This window comes from Suncus etruscus, chromosome 3 (assembly GCF_024139225.1).
Source record: "Suncus etruscus isolate mSunEtr1 chromosome 3, mSunEtr1.pri.cur, whole genome shotgun sequence".
Lineage (NCBI taxonomy): Eukaryota > Metazoa > Chordata > Mammalia > Eulipotyphla > Soricidae > Suncus > Suncus etruscus.
In genome coordinates, this window is record NC_064850.1 from 6,552,755 (window position 1) to 6,572,021 (window position 19,267).

At 35.1% G+C, this 19,267-nt stretch overlaps 1 protein-coding gene across 1 annotated transcript in view; it reads left to right on the forward strand.

Annotated features, from left to right (window-relative positions):
• The first annotated feature begins 1,457 nt into the window (after positions 1-1,457).
• SYT16 (synaptotagmin 16) overlaps positions 1,458-19,267 on the forward strand; it is a 193,531-nt gene continuing 175,721 nt past the window's right edge. The window contains exon 1 of the mRNA XM_049770266.1: positions 1,458-1,501. Coding sequence (XP_049626223.1) covers positions 1,458-1,501 — 44 coding nt within the window. The remainder of the gene's footprint in view (positions 1,502-19,267) is intronic.

The following is a 19,267-nucleotide window of genomic DNA, read 5'->3' on the forward strand; positions in this document are numbered from 1 at the left end:
CAGAACTGAAAAACATGGTAGGTGAAATGAAAAACTCACTGGAAAACCTCACCAGCAGAATAACAGCTGCTGAAGACAGAATCAACGAGTTGGAAGATGAGCTGCATAATACTTCTATTCAATAGAAGAAATTCACAGAACTATCTTAAAGTAAATAAATAGAATATGGAAAATATTCTCAAAAATAAATAGACAACAATAGACTGTAGGATGAATTTAACAGGAACAACATAAGAACCATTGGGGTCCCAGAACGTGAGGAAGAAACCCCTATGAAGAAGCAATGGATAAAGGCATTATTGCTGAAAAATTCTCAGGGCTGAAGAGTGCTTGCACTTATATATCCTGGATGCCCAAAGAGTACCATTTAAATGAGATCTAAATAAAAGCACCACAAGGGATATCGTAATTTTCACAATGATGAAAACCATAGAGATAGAATACTAAAAGCGCTATATAAAAAAGGGAAATTAGAAACTAAAAAGCAAACTTAAGATAAATAGCAGATTTTCCCTAAGCAAAAACCAAAATTATTATTTACAGAAGACTGACTTTGACAAACATGGTCTGGACAGAATTTATCGAGGGACCAATGAGGAAGTTCCTAGCCTAGGCCTTGGCCTAGAATTTGTACAAAAACCGAGACCCCTAATTCCAGAGGTCTGACTTTGACAACTGCGACTGAGCAGAAATTCTGGAACCTTGCTGAAAGACTATAGCCTAAGCTCTGTCCTAGGATCTGAACAAAAACCAAGACCACTAATTACCGAAGACTGATCAAAACAGTAATGAACAGAACTAGAACTATAAAGAAAACTTTCTCCTAGCCTTCACCCTATGACCTACACAAATAACAAGAGCTCCAGCTACAGAGGCGGGATGCAATCACCCACAACCCACATCTGAGTGGAAAGTTTCCCGGCATGATAAAAAGACCTTGGGATGTTGTAAATGAGTGAGTATGGAGCCTGTAGTTGTTCCCATGGCAGTATGCTTCAAGGGCGGAGAAACCCTGTATCTCTTAGGCCAAGGGAATTCCCGTTCTAACTTCCCTAATATTTACTGTGCCTATGCAAAAAAGAAAGAAACAAAGAAATAAAAAAGAAAGAAAGAAAGAAAGAAAGAAAGAAAGTAAGAAAGAAAGAAAGAAAGAAAGAAAGAAAGAAAGAAAGAAAGAAAGAAAGAAAGAAAGAAAGAAAAGGAAAGAAAGAAGGAAGGAAGGAAGGAAGGAAGGAAAGAAAGAAAGAAAGAAAGAAAGAAAGAAAGAAAGAAAGAAAGAAAGAAAGAAAGAAAGAAAGAAAGAAAGAAAGAAAGAAGAAACACAACCCTCTTTTAAGAAGTTGCTCGTCTGTTTTTTTGTTGTTTTTGTTTTTTGCTGTAGCTGATAGTTTTGGTTTTTTGGTTTATTCTTTTTTAAATTCTTTTTGTACTTTTGTTGTTACTCCTGTAGAATAATTATGGAGTCCTGGATGGAGGTGGATGATGTTGAGGTGGATGAAGGGTGAGGCCTTTCTCTTCCAGCTTAGACTACAAGCCTGCAACTCCCTTCAGCCAGTGGGTCTTAGCGTGGTGGCAGCAATCAGGTTTCAGGAGACATCAGTTTTATTCAAACCACGTGTGGCTTCTATCATAATCTTTCAAGCAAGCTCCATTATTAGCTCCTGCATTCAACATGTTTCTTTTCCCTCTATCCTGCCAGCTCTCCCCCTCCTGCTCTCTTCCTGAATCTCTCTCAATCAATCCTCCAATCAATCCCCTTCCTCCCCTGAGACAAACCTTTTGCTACCTTCCAAAGACCCCTCCCAGAACTGGGCAGGTCTTACCATCAGGTAAGGTTACACTGGAAGAATGAAGGATGGCGGTAACAACTCCCTTACTGTTTTTTTGGTTTTTGTGTTGTTTTGTTACCTTTTTCTTCTTTTTTTCCCTTCCTTCTTCTAATGGATATTTATAACATCTAGACGGACTCCTAGTTTTTCTCTTTTTTGTTTGCCTCCCTCCCAACCCCGCCACCCATGGTACCAAGACCAGACAGTCACATGTTCATTTGGTGGAAATAAAAAATGATTTTGAATACCAAATGCAAAGTCAACGACAACAGAATCAATACCCAATCTACAACAAGCTGTACAAGTGGGGAACAGTCCCACTAGCATTACAGGTGGGAAAGGAAGGAGATGTGGGATGCTGGGAACAGGGGTGAAGGGAGGACAACACTGTTGGTGGAATGTCTCTCATTCATTGTCCCTTATGTGTCATAAATATTACTGTGAAATATTTGTAATTCACTTTTACCACAATAAAAATTAAAAAAAGATAAATAGCCGATTTATTACAAGCAATCCTTGAGACACAAAAGCAGTGTTGAGATATAGTGAAAACTCAATGAAATGAATGCCTCACCAAGAATACTTCATTCAGCCAGACTTTCATTCAATTTTGAAGGAAGGATACACAGATCTCTGGATACACAGCAGCTCAGAAACTTCACAGACTCAAAACCAACCTTAAAAGAAGAAAAAGAAAAGTTGAAGGGCCTTTTATGGCAAGGCAGACTCAACAAACACACCAAACTTCTACAAAAAGATGACTCAAAAATCCTACTACAATTATCTTTCTAACATCAATGGACTAAATTTACCAATTAAGAAACACATAATGGCAAAATGGATTAGATAATTGGACCCAAAAGTTTTCTGCCTGCAAGAAATATACATCTGAATAGTCATAGCAAACACAGACTCAAAGTCAAAGGTTAGAGGATATTGTTCAAGCAAATAACACCCTTATAAAGGCTGGGAAGGCCATACTAATATCAGACAACACAACTTTAGGTTTAAAAAGATTATAACAGAGATGGGCATTTCTTAAAAATCAATGGATATGTACACCAGGAATAAATAACATTTATAAGCATATATGAACACAATGAAAGGCCATAATATTACTTAAAATGACTGCTAATAAACTTGAAGACATAAATAGCAACACAATAGTAGTGGGAAACTTCAACACCTTTCCGTTATTATTGATATATCAATCAGTCTAAACAATACTGACTTTGAAAGATGGAAGAAAGTGGCTTAGGGGATATCTATCTATCTATCTATCTATCTATCTATCTATCTATCTATCTATCTATCTATCTATCTATCTATCTATCTATCATCTATCTATCATATATCACTCTTCATCCTCAGAAAGCTGGATATACCTTCAACTTTAATGTACATAAGATATTCTTGAAACTAGACCACATAATAGGCCATAAAATATTCCTGCAAATGATGAAGATGGTATAAATTGTATCATCTATATTCTCAGATCATGATACTATAAAAATAGAAGTGAATTACAGACACACAGAAAAAACTTTACCACCTTGAAATTAAACAGCTCATGCCTGAACAACAAGTGGGTCAGAGAGAAAATCAGAGAGGAAAAAAATATTTCTGGAAGGAAATGAGAATGAAGGCATAAGTTATCATAATTTGTGGAACATAGCAAAAACAGTGAAGAGGAATATATATATATTTTTTTTTTCAATCACTCATCAGGAAGGAAAAAAAGGCCTCCATAAATAAGCTAATAGAACAGTTTAAAATATTGGAAAATGACAAACAAAAGGAACTTAAAGTAGGAAGGTGGAAGAAAATAATAAAACACAGTATAGAAATTAATGAACTGGACACCCCAAAAAGTCCAAAAGATGAATAAAAGTAAGAGTTGGTTCTTTGAAAAAACAAACAAAATCAAGAAATAATTAGCAACACACACACACACACACACACACACACACACACACACACACACACACACAGAAACTTAATTAACTGAATCAGAAATGAAAAGAGGAAGGTCACTACAGTTTCTACAGAAATTTAAAGGTAATTAGAGATTACTTTGAAAATATTAAGCCACATACAAGAGAAGCTAGAAGAAATTAATAAATTCCTGCATTTCTATAGCATTCTAGTTTGAAGAAATATCTAAATACCTGAATAGACCTATAACAATTGAGGAAATTGAAATGTTTACCAAAAGATTTCCCAAAAACAAAATTCCTGGCCCAGATGGATTCACTAGTGAATTCTTTCAAATCTTTAAAGGGGTCCTATGGCCAATCCTTTTCAGGCTCTTTCAGAAAACTGAAGAAACAGGACTCTCAACTGATGAAGGTAACATCATCCTGATACTAAAAGAAGTCAGAGCCACCACAAAAAAGAGAGAAGATTTATAGGCCAATATCCATGATGAACACAAACGCAAAACTTATCAACAAAATACTAGCAAATAAAATCCAACAGCTTATTAAGCAGGTTATGTACACCAAAACCAAGTAGGATTCATTTCAGAGATGCAGGATGCTTTAACATATGCAAGTAATCAATATAATACACTATATCAATAAAAGAAAAAACATCATAATCAAATTAATAGAAGCAGTGAAATAGAAATCAGTCCATTCATGATTAAAACTCTCAAAAAGATAGGAATTTAAGAAAATTTTCTCAATACAGTCAAAAACATATACCACAGTCCCATGGCAAACATCATATTCAATGGGGAAAAACTAAAAGCCTTTCCATTAAGATCTGGCACAAGGCAAGGTTGCCCCCTCTCACAAGTTCTTTTTAAAATGGCACTGGAAGTAGTTGCCAGAGCAATTAGGCAAAAAATATATCAAGGTTACCCAGAAAAATATCAAATTTGCAGATGACATGATTATATATTTTATAATCCCAAGGACTTTACCAAGAAACTTCTAGAAACAATAGATATGTATAGTAAAGTGGCAGGCTACTTGATTAACATGAAAAAAAATCCATGGCTTTTCAATATACTGATAATAAAAGAGAAGAAAGATATATTTAAAAGACTACCATTCACAATAGTGCCTCAGAATATCATGTACCCTGGGATTACCTTAACTAAAGAGGAGAAGACCTATACAAAGAAAACTACAAAACACTGATTCCAGAAATAGTAAAACATAGGGCAGGAATTAATTGAACTGTAATCCCAAAAAACAATACAAAAGATCAATAAAAGCAAGAGCTGATACTTGTAAAAAAAAATAGACAAGATTGATAGACTATTAGCAAGACTCAGAAAGCAAGACAAAGAGAAAAACTTAATAAACCAAATCAGATACAAATAGGAGAAGGTGACTACAGATACTACAGCAATTCAGAGGATAATCAGAGATTACTTTGAGAAACTTTATGTTACAAAGCAAAGGAATTTGGAAGTAATGAATACATTTTCAGATGCTTACAACCTCCTTAGGTTCAACCAAGATTATCTGGAATATCTGAACAGACCTATCATTATTGGGAAATTGAAATGATAATCAAAGGCTTCCCAGAAACAAAACCCAAGCCCAGACATAAATTTTTGAAAGTGAATTCTTTAAAAAACATTTGAAGGGAACCAACTGAAAATCCTTTTTAAGCTTTTCAGGAAATATTAGAAACAGAAACACTCCCAAATAGTTTCTATGAAGCTAACATTACCCTGATAACAAAACCAGACAGATACCACACAAATAAAAGAGAACTCAATATCTTTCAGAAACATAGATGCAAAGATACTCAACAAAACACTAACAAATAGAAACCAACAGCTCATCAAGAAGGTTATGCACCATGACCAATTAAAATTAATACTAATGATGCAAGGATGGTCTACCATAATGAGTCAATCAATATAATATACCATATAAATAAAATGAAAAATAAAAACCATATGGTCATATATATAGATGCAGAGAAAGCATTTGACAAGGTCCAAAACTCCTTCATGATAGAACTTTCAATATAATGGGACTTGAAGAAACTTATCTTAATATTATCAAGGCCACTTATAACAAGCCTATAGTAAACATTTATTCAATGGGGAAAAATCTAAAAGCTTTTTCTATAAGATCTGTTATGAGACAAGGTTGCCTTCTCTGGTTGTTTCTGTTCAGTATTGCACTGATAATATTTGCCATAACAATTAGTCCAGAAAAAGTTATCAAGAGCATCCAGCCCAGGAAGGATATGGTTTTGATCCCTGCCATCCCATATGGTCCCCTGAGCCAGGAATGATTTCTGAGCACAGAGCCAGGAGTAACTCCTGAATACCACAGGGTGTGTCCTAAAAAAACAAAACAAAACAAAAAAGAGCATCCAGATAGAAAAGGAAGAAGTCAAGCTTGCACTGTTTGCAGATGATATAATAAGAAAATCCTAAAGGATCTACCAAAAAGTTCTAGAAAAAATAGATTTGTATAGTAAATTGTCAGGCTACAAAAGTAACATGAAAAAGTCTATGACTTTTCTATAGACTAATAATGAACAAGAAGAAAGAAACATTTAAAAAAATCCCACTCAGAATTGTGCCTCAGAAAATCAAGTACCTTGATTTTCTTAGTCAACCTAACTAAGGAAATGAAAGACCTATGCAAAATAAACAACAAAACACTTCTTCAAGAAATAAGAGAGGGTAAAGAAATGGAGACAAATTGCCTGTTCATGCACTGGGAGGATTAACATAATTTTAATGTAATAAAGCATTGAACATATTTAATGTAACCCCTATAAGAACACTTGTGACTTTTTCAAAGAGTAAACCAGAGTCTTGAAATTCATTTTGGACAGTAAATGTCCACAATAGCTAAAGCAATCCTTGGGAAAAAGCAAATAAGAGACATTACTTTTCCCAACTTTAAATTGTATTGTAAAAGAGTAGTCATTAAAACAGCATGGTATTGGAATAAAGACAGACCCTCAGATCATTGGAAAAGACTTGAATATTCTAAGACTAAACCCAAGTATATGAACAATTAAGTTTTTATTTTTTTTGGTTTTTGGGCCACACCTGGTGGTTCTCAGGGGTTACTCCTGGTTATCTGCTCAGAAATAGCTCCTGGCAGGCACAGGGAACCATATGGGATGCTGGGATTCGAACCAATCACCTGGGTTCTGGGTGGGCTGCTTGCAAGGCAAATGCCGTTGTGCTATCTCTCTGGCCCCAGAACAATTAATTTTTGATAAAGGGGAGTACAAAGTGGAGCAAGAAAAGCCTCTTCAATAAGTGGTGCTTGGAAAACTGGTCAACTAATGCAAAAAAGTGAACTCATACCTCTCTTTAACACCATGTACAAAGTTCAAATCAAAATGGATTAAAAGAGTTTAATAACATACCTGAAATCATAAAGTACATAGAGGAAAACATAAGCAGAACTCCCCATGCCATTGAATCTAAAGGTATCTTTAAAGATAAAACACTACTGTCTAAGCAAGTGGAAGCAGAGATAAACAAATGTGACTACATTACACTGAGGAGCTTCTGCACTTTAAAGAAAACAGTTACTAGGATACAAAATGTGAGAAATTATTCATCCAATGCCCATCAGATAAAAGGATAATATATATTACATACAAGGCACTAAGCAAAAAAAAAAAACAACTAACCCTATCCAAAAATGAGAAGATAGGAATAGATATTTCCTCAAAGAAGAAATACAGATGGCCAAAAAGCACATGAGAAAATGCTCCACATTACTAGTCATCAGAGTGATGCAAATCAAAACAACAATGAAATATCATCTCATACCACAGAGACTAGTACACATCAAAAAAGAACAGGAACAACCAGTCCTCGTGTGTATACAGAGAGAAAGGATTCTTATTCGTTGTTGGTGGGTATGAAGACTGGTCCAGCCTTTCTAGAAAACAATATTGATATTCTTTAAAAAACTAGAAATTGAATTTCCATATGATCCAGCAATATCTCTCATAGGGATATATCTAGGAACCATGCATAAATCCCTCTGCACTCCTATTTTCATCACAGTACTATTTGCTATATCAGAATCTGGAAACAACCTAAGTACCCAAGAACAGATGAGTGGCTTCTGAAACTGGAGTACATTGACACAAAGGAATACTACACAATTGCAAAGGCAGATAAAATAATTCAATTCTTTAAAAAAATGAATGAAATTAAAGGACTAAGTGGCATATTTCAGAAGGACAAATACTGGTGATATCTCTTAACTGTGGTATGTAGGGTGACAGGACCAGAGCAATGCAAGGTATCAAATTGGAGATACCTATAGATTTCCAATTGCCCTGGAGAACTGTGAAGAAGAGGAAAGAAAAGAAACTGGAAGACGGGCTGTTGGGTGAGTAAAATGGCAGATGGGAGTTAATCAGAGTAGCAGGCAGGGTCTTGAACACATTGCTGTTGCAATGGGGAAGTATTTCTATTTATCTGAACCACAGAACCACAAAACTGAAAGTATGAGATTCAAATAAAATTGATCAGACTTAAAAATGTGTGTCAAAGAGGCAGACTGGGGGATGGGAACCTGAGGACATTGATGGAGAGAAGTTGACACTGGTGATAAGTTTGATTTGGAACATTGTGTGCTTGAAACTTAACTATGAATCATTTTGAAAATAATAGTACCTTGATAAAAATTAAAATAAAAAATAAGGGTATATGCAATGTGAATTCTAGTTTTCTTTAGTGGTTTGGGTATTCTGATCTTAAGTGGCCTTTCTGAGATCTGAGGGAAAGAATCCTCGGAAGAAGAGAGCTGAGTCGTTTCTCTGTAGATAGAAGGAAGCAGACCTTTAGAAAGCTCTGCTTTTCTTGTTCTCTGTCATTTCTCATCAAGAAATCTTTGACGGATATTAATATTTTAAATGGAGCTACCCTCAAATATAAATAAGGTTGTACTTCTGTGGATAATGGCTTTGGTTCTTGTTTGAGGAATCATCATTTTAACATAAACTCTGGTTTCCCGATTAAGCATATAAATTATTGCTGGAAAAGTATCTACAGCTATCCCGTAGTCAGACAGTATGCAGCACTCCCCCTGGGACCCTCAAATCTTGATTATAGAATTAGATAGTTTGATTTTGGTTCCTGCTTCTTAACTCAGGCCCATGTATTTTTCTTATATTTACTCCACCTCTCTTTTGGCCCTCTGGTCTGTTCAACTTAGAGATGAATCCGCTTAAGTCTGCACATCTCTAAGTAAAATTTGAATGCAAACTTCTAAAACTTCAGAATATAGAATAGTGTTTGGACTGTGTTGGACTAGTCCATCAGGAAGCACCATTAAGTGAAACATAGAGCACTCTCACCTGTGGGATTTAAGAAAACTAAAAGACAATATAGTAATAATATCCAGAGACAATAATTGAGGGCTGGAAGGCTGAGCCCATGATATGAAGCTTATCACAAAGAGTGCAGTTAGAGAAATAACTACACTAACAACGACCATGAAATGATAGAGAAATTCAATGCCTGTCTCAATGACAGTCAGGGCATGAAGAGGAGGAAAATGGGGAACAATAGTGGGAAAGGTGCTCTGATGAAGGGATGTGTTCATTTTATGGCTGAAACTCAATTGCAAACAAATTTGTAGCCATGGTGCTTAAATAAAGAATTTATTATTTAAAAAACAAGTGAGGCTCAGTTTGAAGTCATTTTCTGCTATCATTCATGTTTTATAGCTTAGAATAATTGTGGTTAACTCATGAAAATAAATGTAGCTCCCCGTGACTCTCAAAGGATGAGGGTAACTGTACCCTGAAAACATACACCCTTGGGAGGCTCAGAAGGCATAGTTTTCTAGTAAAAGCAACTATAGGGTGCTATGAAATCAGAGTTGTGTTTCCCAATACTTTCAACATGGTGCCTGCAAAGCACTCAAATAAAAGTACCACCTTCTGTGCTTCAAATTCCCACTTTTATAGCCCTTGTTTGCTTTGCTAATTAAGAGACTTTCACAACTCCCTCTTGACCTAAATGTGTAAAACCTTCCTTGTTGTTTTGGCTCCTCTAATAGCTTTTGTTTGGCACATCCTGAATTTATAAGGTCAAATGTAATTAGCTTCAGATATCTACATCTCCTTTGGGAATCATTTCAAGGAGCAATACATCTCCAAATCTACTTAAAAGTCTCCAGCCTCTTTGCATCTTAAAAAAAAAAATACTTTAAATCTCTAAATTGGCCTTGATTTCCGAAGGGTAAATGAGGAGAAATTTGAGAAGTAATTGGCCCGAATCAGGTACTCCTGTTCCAGGTTGGAAATAAAGGAGCCCTTTCAGAAGTCATCGTGTTTTAAGATCAATACTGATGTTCTCCATATGGATCTGGACCTCTGACTTTTAGGACGGCAATGATTTGGCCCCATGTAATCTTCCCTTGATGTGCTTTGATAATCACCAAGTGGAATGTTTAGTGCAGATGGCCTCCCTTGCTTCAATGCACAGCCCCTCTGGGTACGGATGCTGTGCAGCAGAGCAATGTGGGCACGAAAGTGGGTGGAAACTTTCTTATGTGTCACAATAATAACAATGCAAAAATCCTATTGCTGTTCAGCTTCCCCTAGAACTTCAACCCACGCAGCAGCCTACTTGGTTCACAGCCCTATATGAATGCTAGACAATTAGCAGTTGATAATGAAGAATGCCATGGGAACCAGTGGGAAAATAATAGCTTACTCCAAGGATATAATGAAATGAAATTAGCACAGACAGTAAAACAGACAATTTATGGTGTTGTGGTTTTTTTTTCTTTCTTTCTTTCTTTCTCTTGTTTGTAATTAAAAAAAAACCAGCCAATACTTCTGGTAGAAAAAAATCTGAGAATTGATTAGAAGAATCCCATCTGTTTCGGAAAAGGGGGTTTTGTTTAGAAATTAATTCTAGAGTTAAGAAACTAGAGTAGGCAAGAGTCCCTGATTTTATTTCAATGAGTTGATGACTTTGATTCAGTTGTTCCTACTTAAAGGGTTGTTATATAGTTTGAAATTCACAAAAGAATGATAACATTGAATAACCAGATTTACTATTAAAGCTAAATATTTTGCTTTGAGCTGATGCTTCAGTAGATTTCTCTTTTTTTTTTCTTTTTTGGGGGCACACCAAGTGATGCTCAGAACTTAATCTTGGCTCTGTGCACTGATAGCACTTTTGGCAGTGCGATCCTATATAGCTCCTGGGATCAAAGCAGCCATCAACAACAGGCAAAGAGACAAGGCAAATACCTTAATTCTTGTAGTATCATTCTGGCCCCCTTTTTGATATTAATTCCCTTTTTATCAAAAAATATTCCTATTATAGCTTAGGTAGCAGTTATAATAATGTTAACATTTGTGGTTTTGATGTACAAAATTAGTGCATTTCATGATCAACAAAGTGCCAAAGACCCTGCATCACTGTCCTTCTGTCACTGTTAGTCTTCCCTTTCCTTCCTCCCTCTGCCCAACTACTTCTTGGTAATCTCAGTTTTTAATCAAAGGTCATGGGTTTATCATACTTTCCTATCATCTAATCTATTACTTGTTTTTACTTCTCTATATATTACAAATGAGTGAGATCATCTGATATTTGTCCTCCTTCTGATTTATTCTTAACAGGATACTCTTCAAATTGCAGCAAATTGTAAGATTGCATATATTTTATAGCTTCATAATATTAAATTATGTAGATATGCCATAATTTCTTCAAGCATCTGTCAAATAGATATTGACATTCAATAATCTGGCTATTGTATTTTGCACTGCAATGAATTTAGGATTGCATATATCTTTTCTTGAGTTAATGTTTTTGTGTTCTTGGGATAGATGCCAAGAAGTGGAATTGCTGATGTTAGTTTTTTTTTTTTTTTTTAAAGAAATCACCATACTATTTTCCACAGAGGCTAAACCAGATGAAATCCCCATCAATAGTTCTCTTTTCATAGAGTTTTCTTTCCCCACCCAAACTGGTTTTTTGCACTCTTTTTAGATATGCCATTCTTCTTTTGTTTGTTTTGGGCCACCCCTTTGGGTGGAGCTTGGGGGTTACTCCAGACTCTGTGCTCAGAAATCGCTTCTGGCAGACTTGGGGATCCATACGGGATGCTGGTCTGTTCTAGGCTGGCTCTGTGCAAAGCAAATGCTCAACCACTGTGCTATCACTCTGGCCCTGAGCTATTGTCATTTTTACTGATTACATTGTCATTTTTAGTTGTGTTCCCTGATAATTAGTGATGTTGAACACATTCTCATATGCCTACATACATCTATAGGTCTTCTTCAAAGAAATGTTTGTTCATCTACCTTCCTACTTTTAATAGGATTATTTTTGTTGCTGAGTTTTGTGAGTGCTGTATAAAGTAATGCAGATATCAATCTTTTTTAGAGGTAGTGTACAAACATTTTCTTCTCTCTGTTGTATCTGTTTTCATGTTTCTTTTGCCATGAAAATAATTTTTAGATTAATATAGTCCCAGTTATTTATTTTTATTTTTGTTATCTTTCCTGATGGGGTTAAGTCACTGAAAAAAACTGTGTAGTTCATTCATTGCTGAGTTCTGACTATGGTTTACTCAATTTTAATATTTAATAATTTTAATATTCAGTTAAAAGTCAAAATTTGAAGTCTTTATAATCTTTAAAAAATAGTTAATTGGGCCCGGAGAGAGCGGCGTTTGCCTTGCAAGCAGCTGATCCAGGACCAAAGGTGGTTGGTTCAAATCTCGGTGTCCCATATGGTTCCCCGTGCCTGCCAGGAGCTATTTCTGAGCAGACAGCCAGGAGTAACCCCTGAGCACTGCTGGGTGTGGCCCTAAAACCAAAAAAAAAAAAATTAATTGTTTTAGGCTGAAAGAAAATCATTTTTTGGGTAGAATTATTGGGTCAAAGAAAAGCAATTCTGTTAAAATTTTATTCTCATGTTTATGGGCAGTCTTCATGAGTTGACAATAAGGAAGTTATAAACAAATCAAAATAACATTTCACTTCAAATCCTTTCCAAACATGTTTTGGAGAGTTGAATAAAGTTTGGTATCTTTCTTTGATGATAGTTTCAACACTTTAAGTAGAGTTGTCTCTGAATTTTTCTATTATAAAAATTCTGTTCTTTTACTTGAGAACTACTTTGCTTCATTGACTCAAAAACTATTTCACTAAAATTATGTGTATATTTTCTTATGTTTCAAATGATCTGTTTTTATTGAGCACATGTTGTGTGTGTGCATGTGTGTGTGCATGTGTGTGTGTGTGTGGCCATACCTGTCAGTATTCAGGGCTTACTCCAGATCTGCATTCAGAAATAACTTCTGTTGGTAGTTGTGGGATTGTATGTTGTACCTGGGATTGAACTGTGGTTGACTTCAAGCAAGGTAAGCACCCTAAATTTATATTATCTCTCTGGCCTCTGTATTACTAATTTTTATCACATAATTATGTAAAGTTTAATAATGTTCAAATTATAGTGATGATAATCTCTTAGTGGGGGTTATACCCAGAGGTATTCATGGATCACTCCTACCAGACTTGAGGATTAAACACAGAAATCTAATTCAATGTGAAAGACCTTACTTATTGTAGTGTCTCTCTGGCCCCTGAATTATATTCTTGCTGACTGCTTAGTATTTTTCTTTCAAATTTTAGTCAGGGTTTATAATACTGTTAACGATAGGGTTTTTTGAATATAGATTTCCTATTCCATGCCCTACACCAATACAGCCTCACTGCTTTTGTTCCCAACTGCTTAATTTATCTGGAAAATGAAATATAAATTGTATGAGATTAATACACAGTTAAATTTATGACAAAAATATTCTATAAAATACAATAGTCCTAATTTGCTTGTTCAACATCAGCATCACTGTACCATTTAATTCCTTTTACTTCTTTTTAATTATTTTTTTAGATGAGGAGCAGAAGAGAAAATGAAGAGGCCTTGGGACAGTGTGGTATATAGATGAATGTCCAAGGAAATTTAGTCAAGTGAGAGAAGGTTAAAGGTTCCCTCCAAGATCCTATTGACACATTTCATTTTTTAAAAAAATAGTTATTACTACTTAAGAGTCTTAACAGGAAAGAGAACAAGCTTGCAAGTGCATGTATGATGTATGCCAAAGGAGAATTTGCATTTTAAACATGAAAAGTATGTATGTTACTTAATTTTCAGAAGAAGATAGACACATTTTAATAGACAAATATTACTATTTTAAAGATAGCACTCCATGTATACCTCCCAAATTTTGTGTTGTCAAGTATTTTGAAAAATGATTGGTTGCTAGTGACTCCATATGTTGCTATATTTTATTTTGGGACATGTTAAAATATCACTTAGGTTTCATTAAGCCACTTTCTCCACTACTTTTTGAAAGACTTATTTTTTTCTTCTAAAGAATTTGAGTGTGTAGTTAACATATCATTGTTAACTATTACTAGGAAGTAAATGAGTGTGAAACTATATTTTCCTTATTTTAAATATTTAATTTAATAAATTAATAGTTATAAAATTAAAAAAATAATTAGGTTACAATATCAAACTAGTCCTAAATTTGGACACTGACAAAATTCTGTACTGGAAGATATCAAAGACATTATTTATTCTTTTGATTGTCCAATGAGCATCCCTATAGGTAAAAAGGAAAATTAAAGCCCAACGTTTAACTTGCTCTATACTAATTAAAAAAATTATTTAAAGAGCATGTATCACATAGTTGACATAGCTAATCATAATTTGTTTCTAGATAAGTGAGAGCACAATTATTTAATAAAGAATAGAAGGAGAAAAAGTAAGAAGGAGAAGAGAGAAAAATAAGTGACAAAAATTGTGAAATTTATTGTATCTCCAATGAGGTCATTAAGTTGTCAGAAGGTTTAGCAAGCTCTTGTTGCTAGCTGACAATTATGTTATCTCATTTGCTTCTGAATATTAAGCAACTTAAGCTACACATTGGCATAGAAATTGATTTTCTATTGATGACAATACTAAAAAATAAGAGCTATCATATGGCTGCAAATGCAGCCATGTGGTCCAAGTATCCAAACACTATTGTTGATACTGTGGCTATTTTGGGCATGATTTTGGCTGCCAGAACACCAGAAGGCATGGGGAGGATGCCTGCACACACTCCAAAAAAAGTTTTGCTAATATAAGTCCAAATACCAGCATATCTGGAGTTTTGGTTAGATTAGTCTCTTCAGAGAGTCGTAGAGGAGTGGTGAAGTAGGCCCATAAGGAAAAGCAGTGCTTATAGGTGATGGATGCAGCATATGTGGCTTTGACAGGGCAAAGACTTAGACCATATTCTCCTGAATTTGCCAGATTTTATTTACTTATTTTAAATAATATCTTTATTTAAGCACCATAATTACAAACATGTTTGTAGTTGTTTTTCAGTCATCAAAAGAAGACCTCCCTTATCAGTGCAACCTTCCCATCACCAATATCCAATTTTCCACCTCCCCACCCCCTGCCTGTATTTGAGACAAGTTTGCCAGCTTTTAGCTGCAAAATGCATCACATAGTTGCCATATTTACCTTAATACATTTGTTTCCAGATAAATGAGAGAAAAGTTATTTAAAATATTAAAAAGAAAAAAAAGGAAAGTAAAAAAATATTGACAAGCACATTTGTGAAATTACCAATGAGGTAAGTAGAAAATAATTTGTTTCCATTTGAATGAAAGCAAAATTATTAAAAAAACAATAGAAGGAAAATAAAATAGAAAAGGGAAGGGAAGAAGAAAATTTAAAAAGTAAGAAGTAAATGTACAGTGACAAGAAAATTTATTTGTACCTTCAATAAAGTTATTAAGTCAATGGCAGAAGATTTAGTAGGCTCTGTTGTTAGCTGTCCATTCTGTTATTTCATTTGCTTCTGAACATGAAGTGACCTCAGCTACAAATTGGCATCTAAATTGTGTTCTCAAGATGACAGCATCAAACAAATGAAGTTGTCCAGGAATTCAAAGCACTGTTACTGACATTGTGCTTTTGTGGGGCATGCTGTCAACTGCAGAAGGTTGCATTTGTGGGAAAGGGTATCCAAGCTTGCTTCAAAAATGGCCTTGTGTTAGCCTACATACTGGCATACCTAAAGTTTGGTCATATGGGTGTATCTGAAGAAAATTGTAGAGGAGTGGTGAGGCAGGGACACAGGTAAAATAGTGATTATGAGTGATGAATGTAGCAATTGTGACTTCTGCAGGGCAGGGGCTGGCCTTCCTTTATCTTCCTTGATTGCCAACTTTTGACTTTGTGACCTATGTACCCATGATTTTTCACAGCTTGATTTGTATCTCTTTCAAGAAAAAAGTGAGCCTATGGATCTGGCCTGGTGTGAACATGGTGACTATGTCTGTGCTTGGTAGTTTAAGCTTTTCATTCACTCCATATTTTGGTCTTTTCTCAGGACCTCCACGGTGATGTTGTCAATTGTGGTAAACCTCAGTTACTGCTTGCTGGAGTCAGCTGCTGTTTCTAGTTTCTAAAGTCAAGATACTCATATCTCTCCCATGTCTTCCTTCTTTTGCAAGCCTGAAAACTGTAACCACGTCCACAAATATAGTCACCATATTTAAACTGGGCCAATTCCAGAGACTCTTCTAGAATGAGATGTACTCTGAACTATGAGAGATCATGGGTACATTGGCCCACACAGCAAAAAGCAGGCCATCTTGGAAGAAGAGGGTGGGACAAGCCACCTTCCTACAAAAGTCACACTTACGACTTCCAGAATTACTACACCCAGAATTACCATTTCCCTGATGGTCTTGACTCATCACTGACTCTCTAACTTTCCCTGTGGGGACACCAATCTGACCACAGATCAGGTCCACCCCATTTTAGGGCTGAGATCACTCAGTTTTTTGGGAATGAGTGTGGGCACCATCTTCATATCTTCCTTCTTCCAAGTTGTCTGCCAGCTGAGTATATGCCTCTAAAAGTCACATATCATAATAGTGCTTTGAATTTCTGGCCAACTTCATTTGTTTGATGCTGTCATTCCTAAAGAATACTCTAATTTAACAGAATGGACAGTTAACAAGAGTTTACTAAACTGTGATTTAATAATGACTTCATTGAAGATACAATAATTTTCATAAGTGTGCTTGTTACTCTACTTTTTCTTTTTCTTTCTTCTTTTTTTATCTCCTCTTCTATTTTTTTCTTTCTATAATTTTCAATAGCTTTGCTCTCATGTATCTGGAAACAAATGTATTATGATCAACTATGTCAATTATGTGATGCATTTTCTTTATATAAAAAAAGGTTTTCAAATCTTATTTAGCATGGTCTTTTTTATTTTAATTCATCGATTTTTGGGGGGGCTATACCCACTAGTGTTCAGGGGATCATGCTGATTGGTGGTCAAACACAGGAGCTCACATATGCAACTCCATGTTCTGTCACTTGAGTAGCATCCCTGATTCTGTCTAACCTTTTAACACTTCTTATTTTACTAATGATGCTGATACTTAAAACTATAGTTTTCATTGTCACTTCATTGTGCTGAGATCAAAGTTTGGGATTGGTCAATTTCAATGGCAGATGCCTTTTGTTTATTTAATTTTTTGAGCATACCCAGTGGTATTGAGTGTTTATGCTGGCTCTGTTCTCAGGGATCATTCCTGGTTGGGCTCAGGAGAACATATGGTTACTAGGGATTTAACCTGGGTCTACTGCCAGACAAGCACTTCACTAGTTTAACTAATGCTCTTGCTGCCAAGCTTGGTGGCTTTCTAAGTGGCTTTCCTATTGCATCTATTGAGCTAATGGTGAATATTTGTAGTTCACCCCCCTAGGAGCTCTTTGAAGATTAGACTGAGTGATATTCTTTTCCTTCTCTGCCAGTCTTCATCCAGAAACTCAAAGTAGAAGTGTATGTAGTATGAGGTAAGATGAGTAGAACTGTTTCCAAAAGGCCCAAAAGGGACGTTTCTAAAAGGCTGTGGGAAATCAACCTTACATGAAAATTAAATGAGCAAGCAAAAGGTTAGAGATGTGAATATAGACCTGCAGAGATGGCAGATGTCAGGTGTGAAGGCTGCCAGGACTCATGTGGAAAGAAAGAGAATTTACTTTCAGTTTCAAAAAGGCACCAGGGACATTGTTATCTTTTTTATGTATGTAGTGGGAATAGTTAATATCTACCAATTCTGATTGCTGTATATCTTCTATGCCATAAATCCTAGAATAAAAAAGGCTTCAGTTCAGGTTATAAATTTTTGCCACATGACCATGCTTGAGAACAATCATATAAACAATATGAAAGGCATTCTGATTTAAAGTGATGGATGATTACTGAACATAGGTATTTCAAGGTGATGGAGACTCTATGATGCACGGGTATATAAGAAAAATGAGTTACATATTTACCTCAAAGTTACCTCGTACTTTTAGTGATATTTCTTTTGTTTTCCAGATTGGTATCAAATAGTTTTATTTCCATGAAAGGAAACTTTATTTGTAGTGTTTTTTTTATTATTACTGATCAGTTAACTCTAGTTTTCACATCTCTTTACCAATTTATTATATACATTTTGGCTTCCTCACAACTTATTTATAATTATGAATCAGATGTTTGAAATTGGCTAACTTTTAATTGTAACTGCTTCACTAACCATGAAATAAAATTTAAAAGCAAGCAGTGACTGTGATTTGTAGAGACTTTCTATTTGTGTCATTGTATACTCTACTGACTTCAGTCATTACTTGACAATCAACAGATGGGGTGATTCAGTCGCATGTGAGAAATATATTTAACTTTGAGGAAGTTTTCTACATGAACTATATGACCGAACTTTACAGCCATCTGATTTCCAATTTAGTAATTACTGGGATAATGAGATGAGTTGCTCTGCATATGCCACTTAAGCTTCTTGACATATGTGCCCTTGTCATCTACAGCAGATGATATATGTAAGACTTGTTAGTCACTATTGCATTTGTATATGTGGAATAAAAAATGACTTTCAGTTTCTCTGCCAAAATAATCTATTTTTGTTTAGCTCCAAATGCAGCATTAAGTCACTTTTGGTTTATGCTGCTGAGCTGTCGGTTTGTTGTATTCAGTGTTGTACTCGGAAGGTAGTACTAGCTGACTACACATTAGTAATACTTAACTTTAAATGTTGAATAATAAAATTGCAGAATTTTTATGTATCAAAGAGATCACTTTCAAACCAAATCTAAGAAAAATATTATAGCTCTTTTCATCTATTCCTAGTTTTTCTAAAACAATTTACTAATAAGTTAAAATGTTTAAGAGATAAATCTCATATTCCATAAAACATAAGCCCCTGTCAGTGTAGAATTTAGTTGTTTTTAATATAGTTAGAAAGTTTTACTCTCATCATCACTTTCTAATTTCAGAACAATTTTGTGACTCTACCCTTCCCCCCAAAAATCACTTATTTCATTTATAGTAACTTCTCATTTCTCCCTTTCTCCAGCTTTTGAGAACAATTAA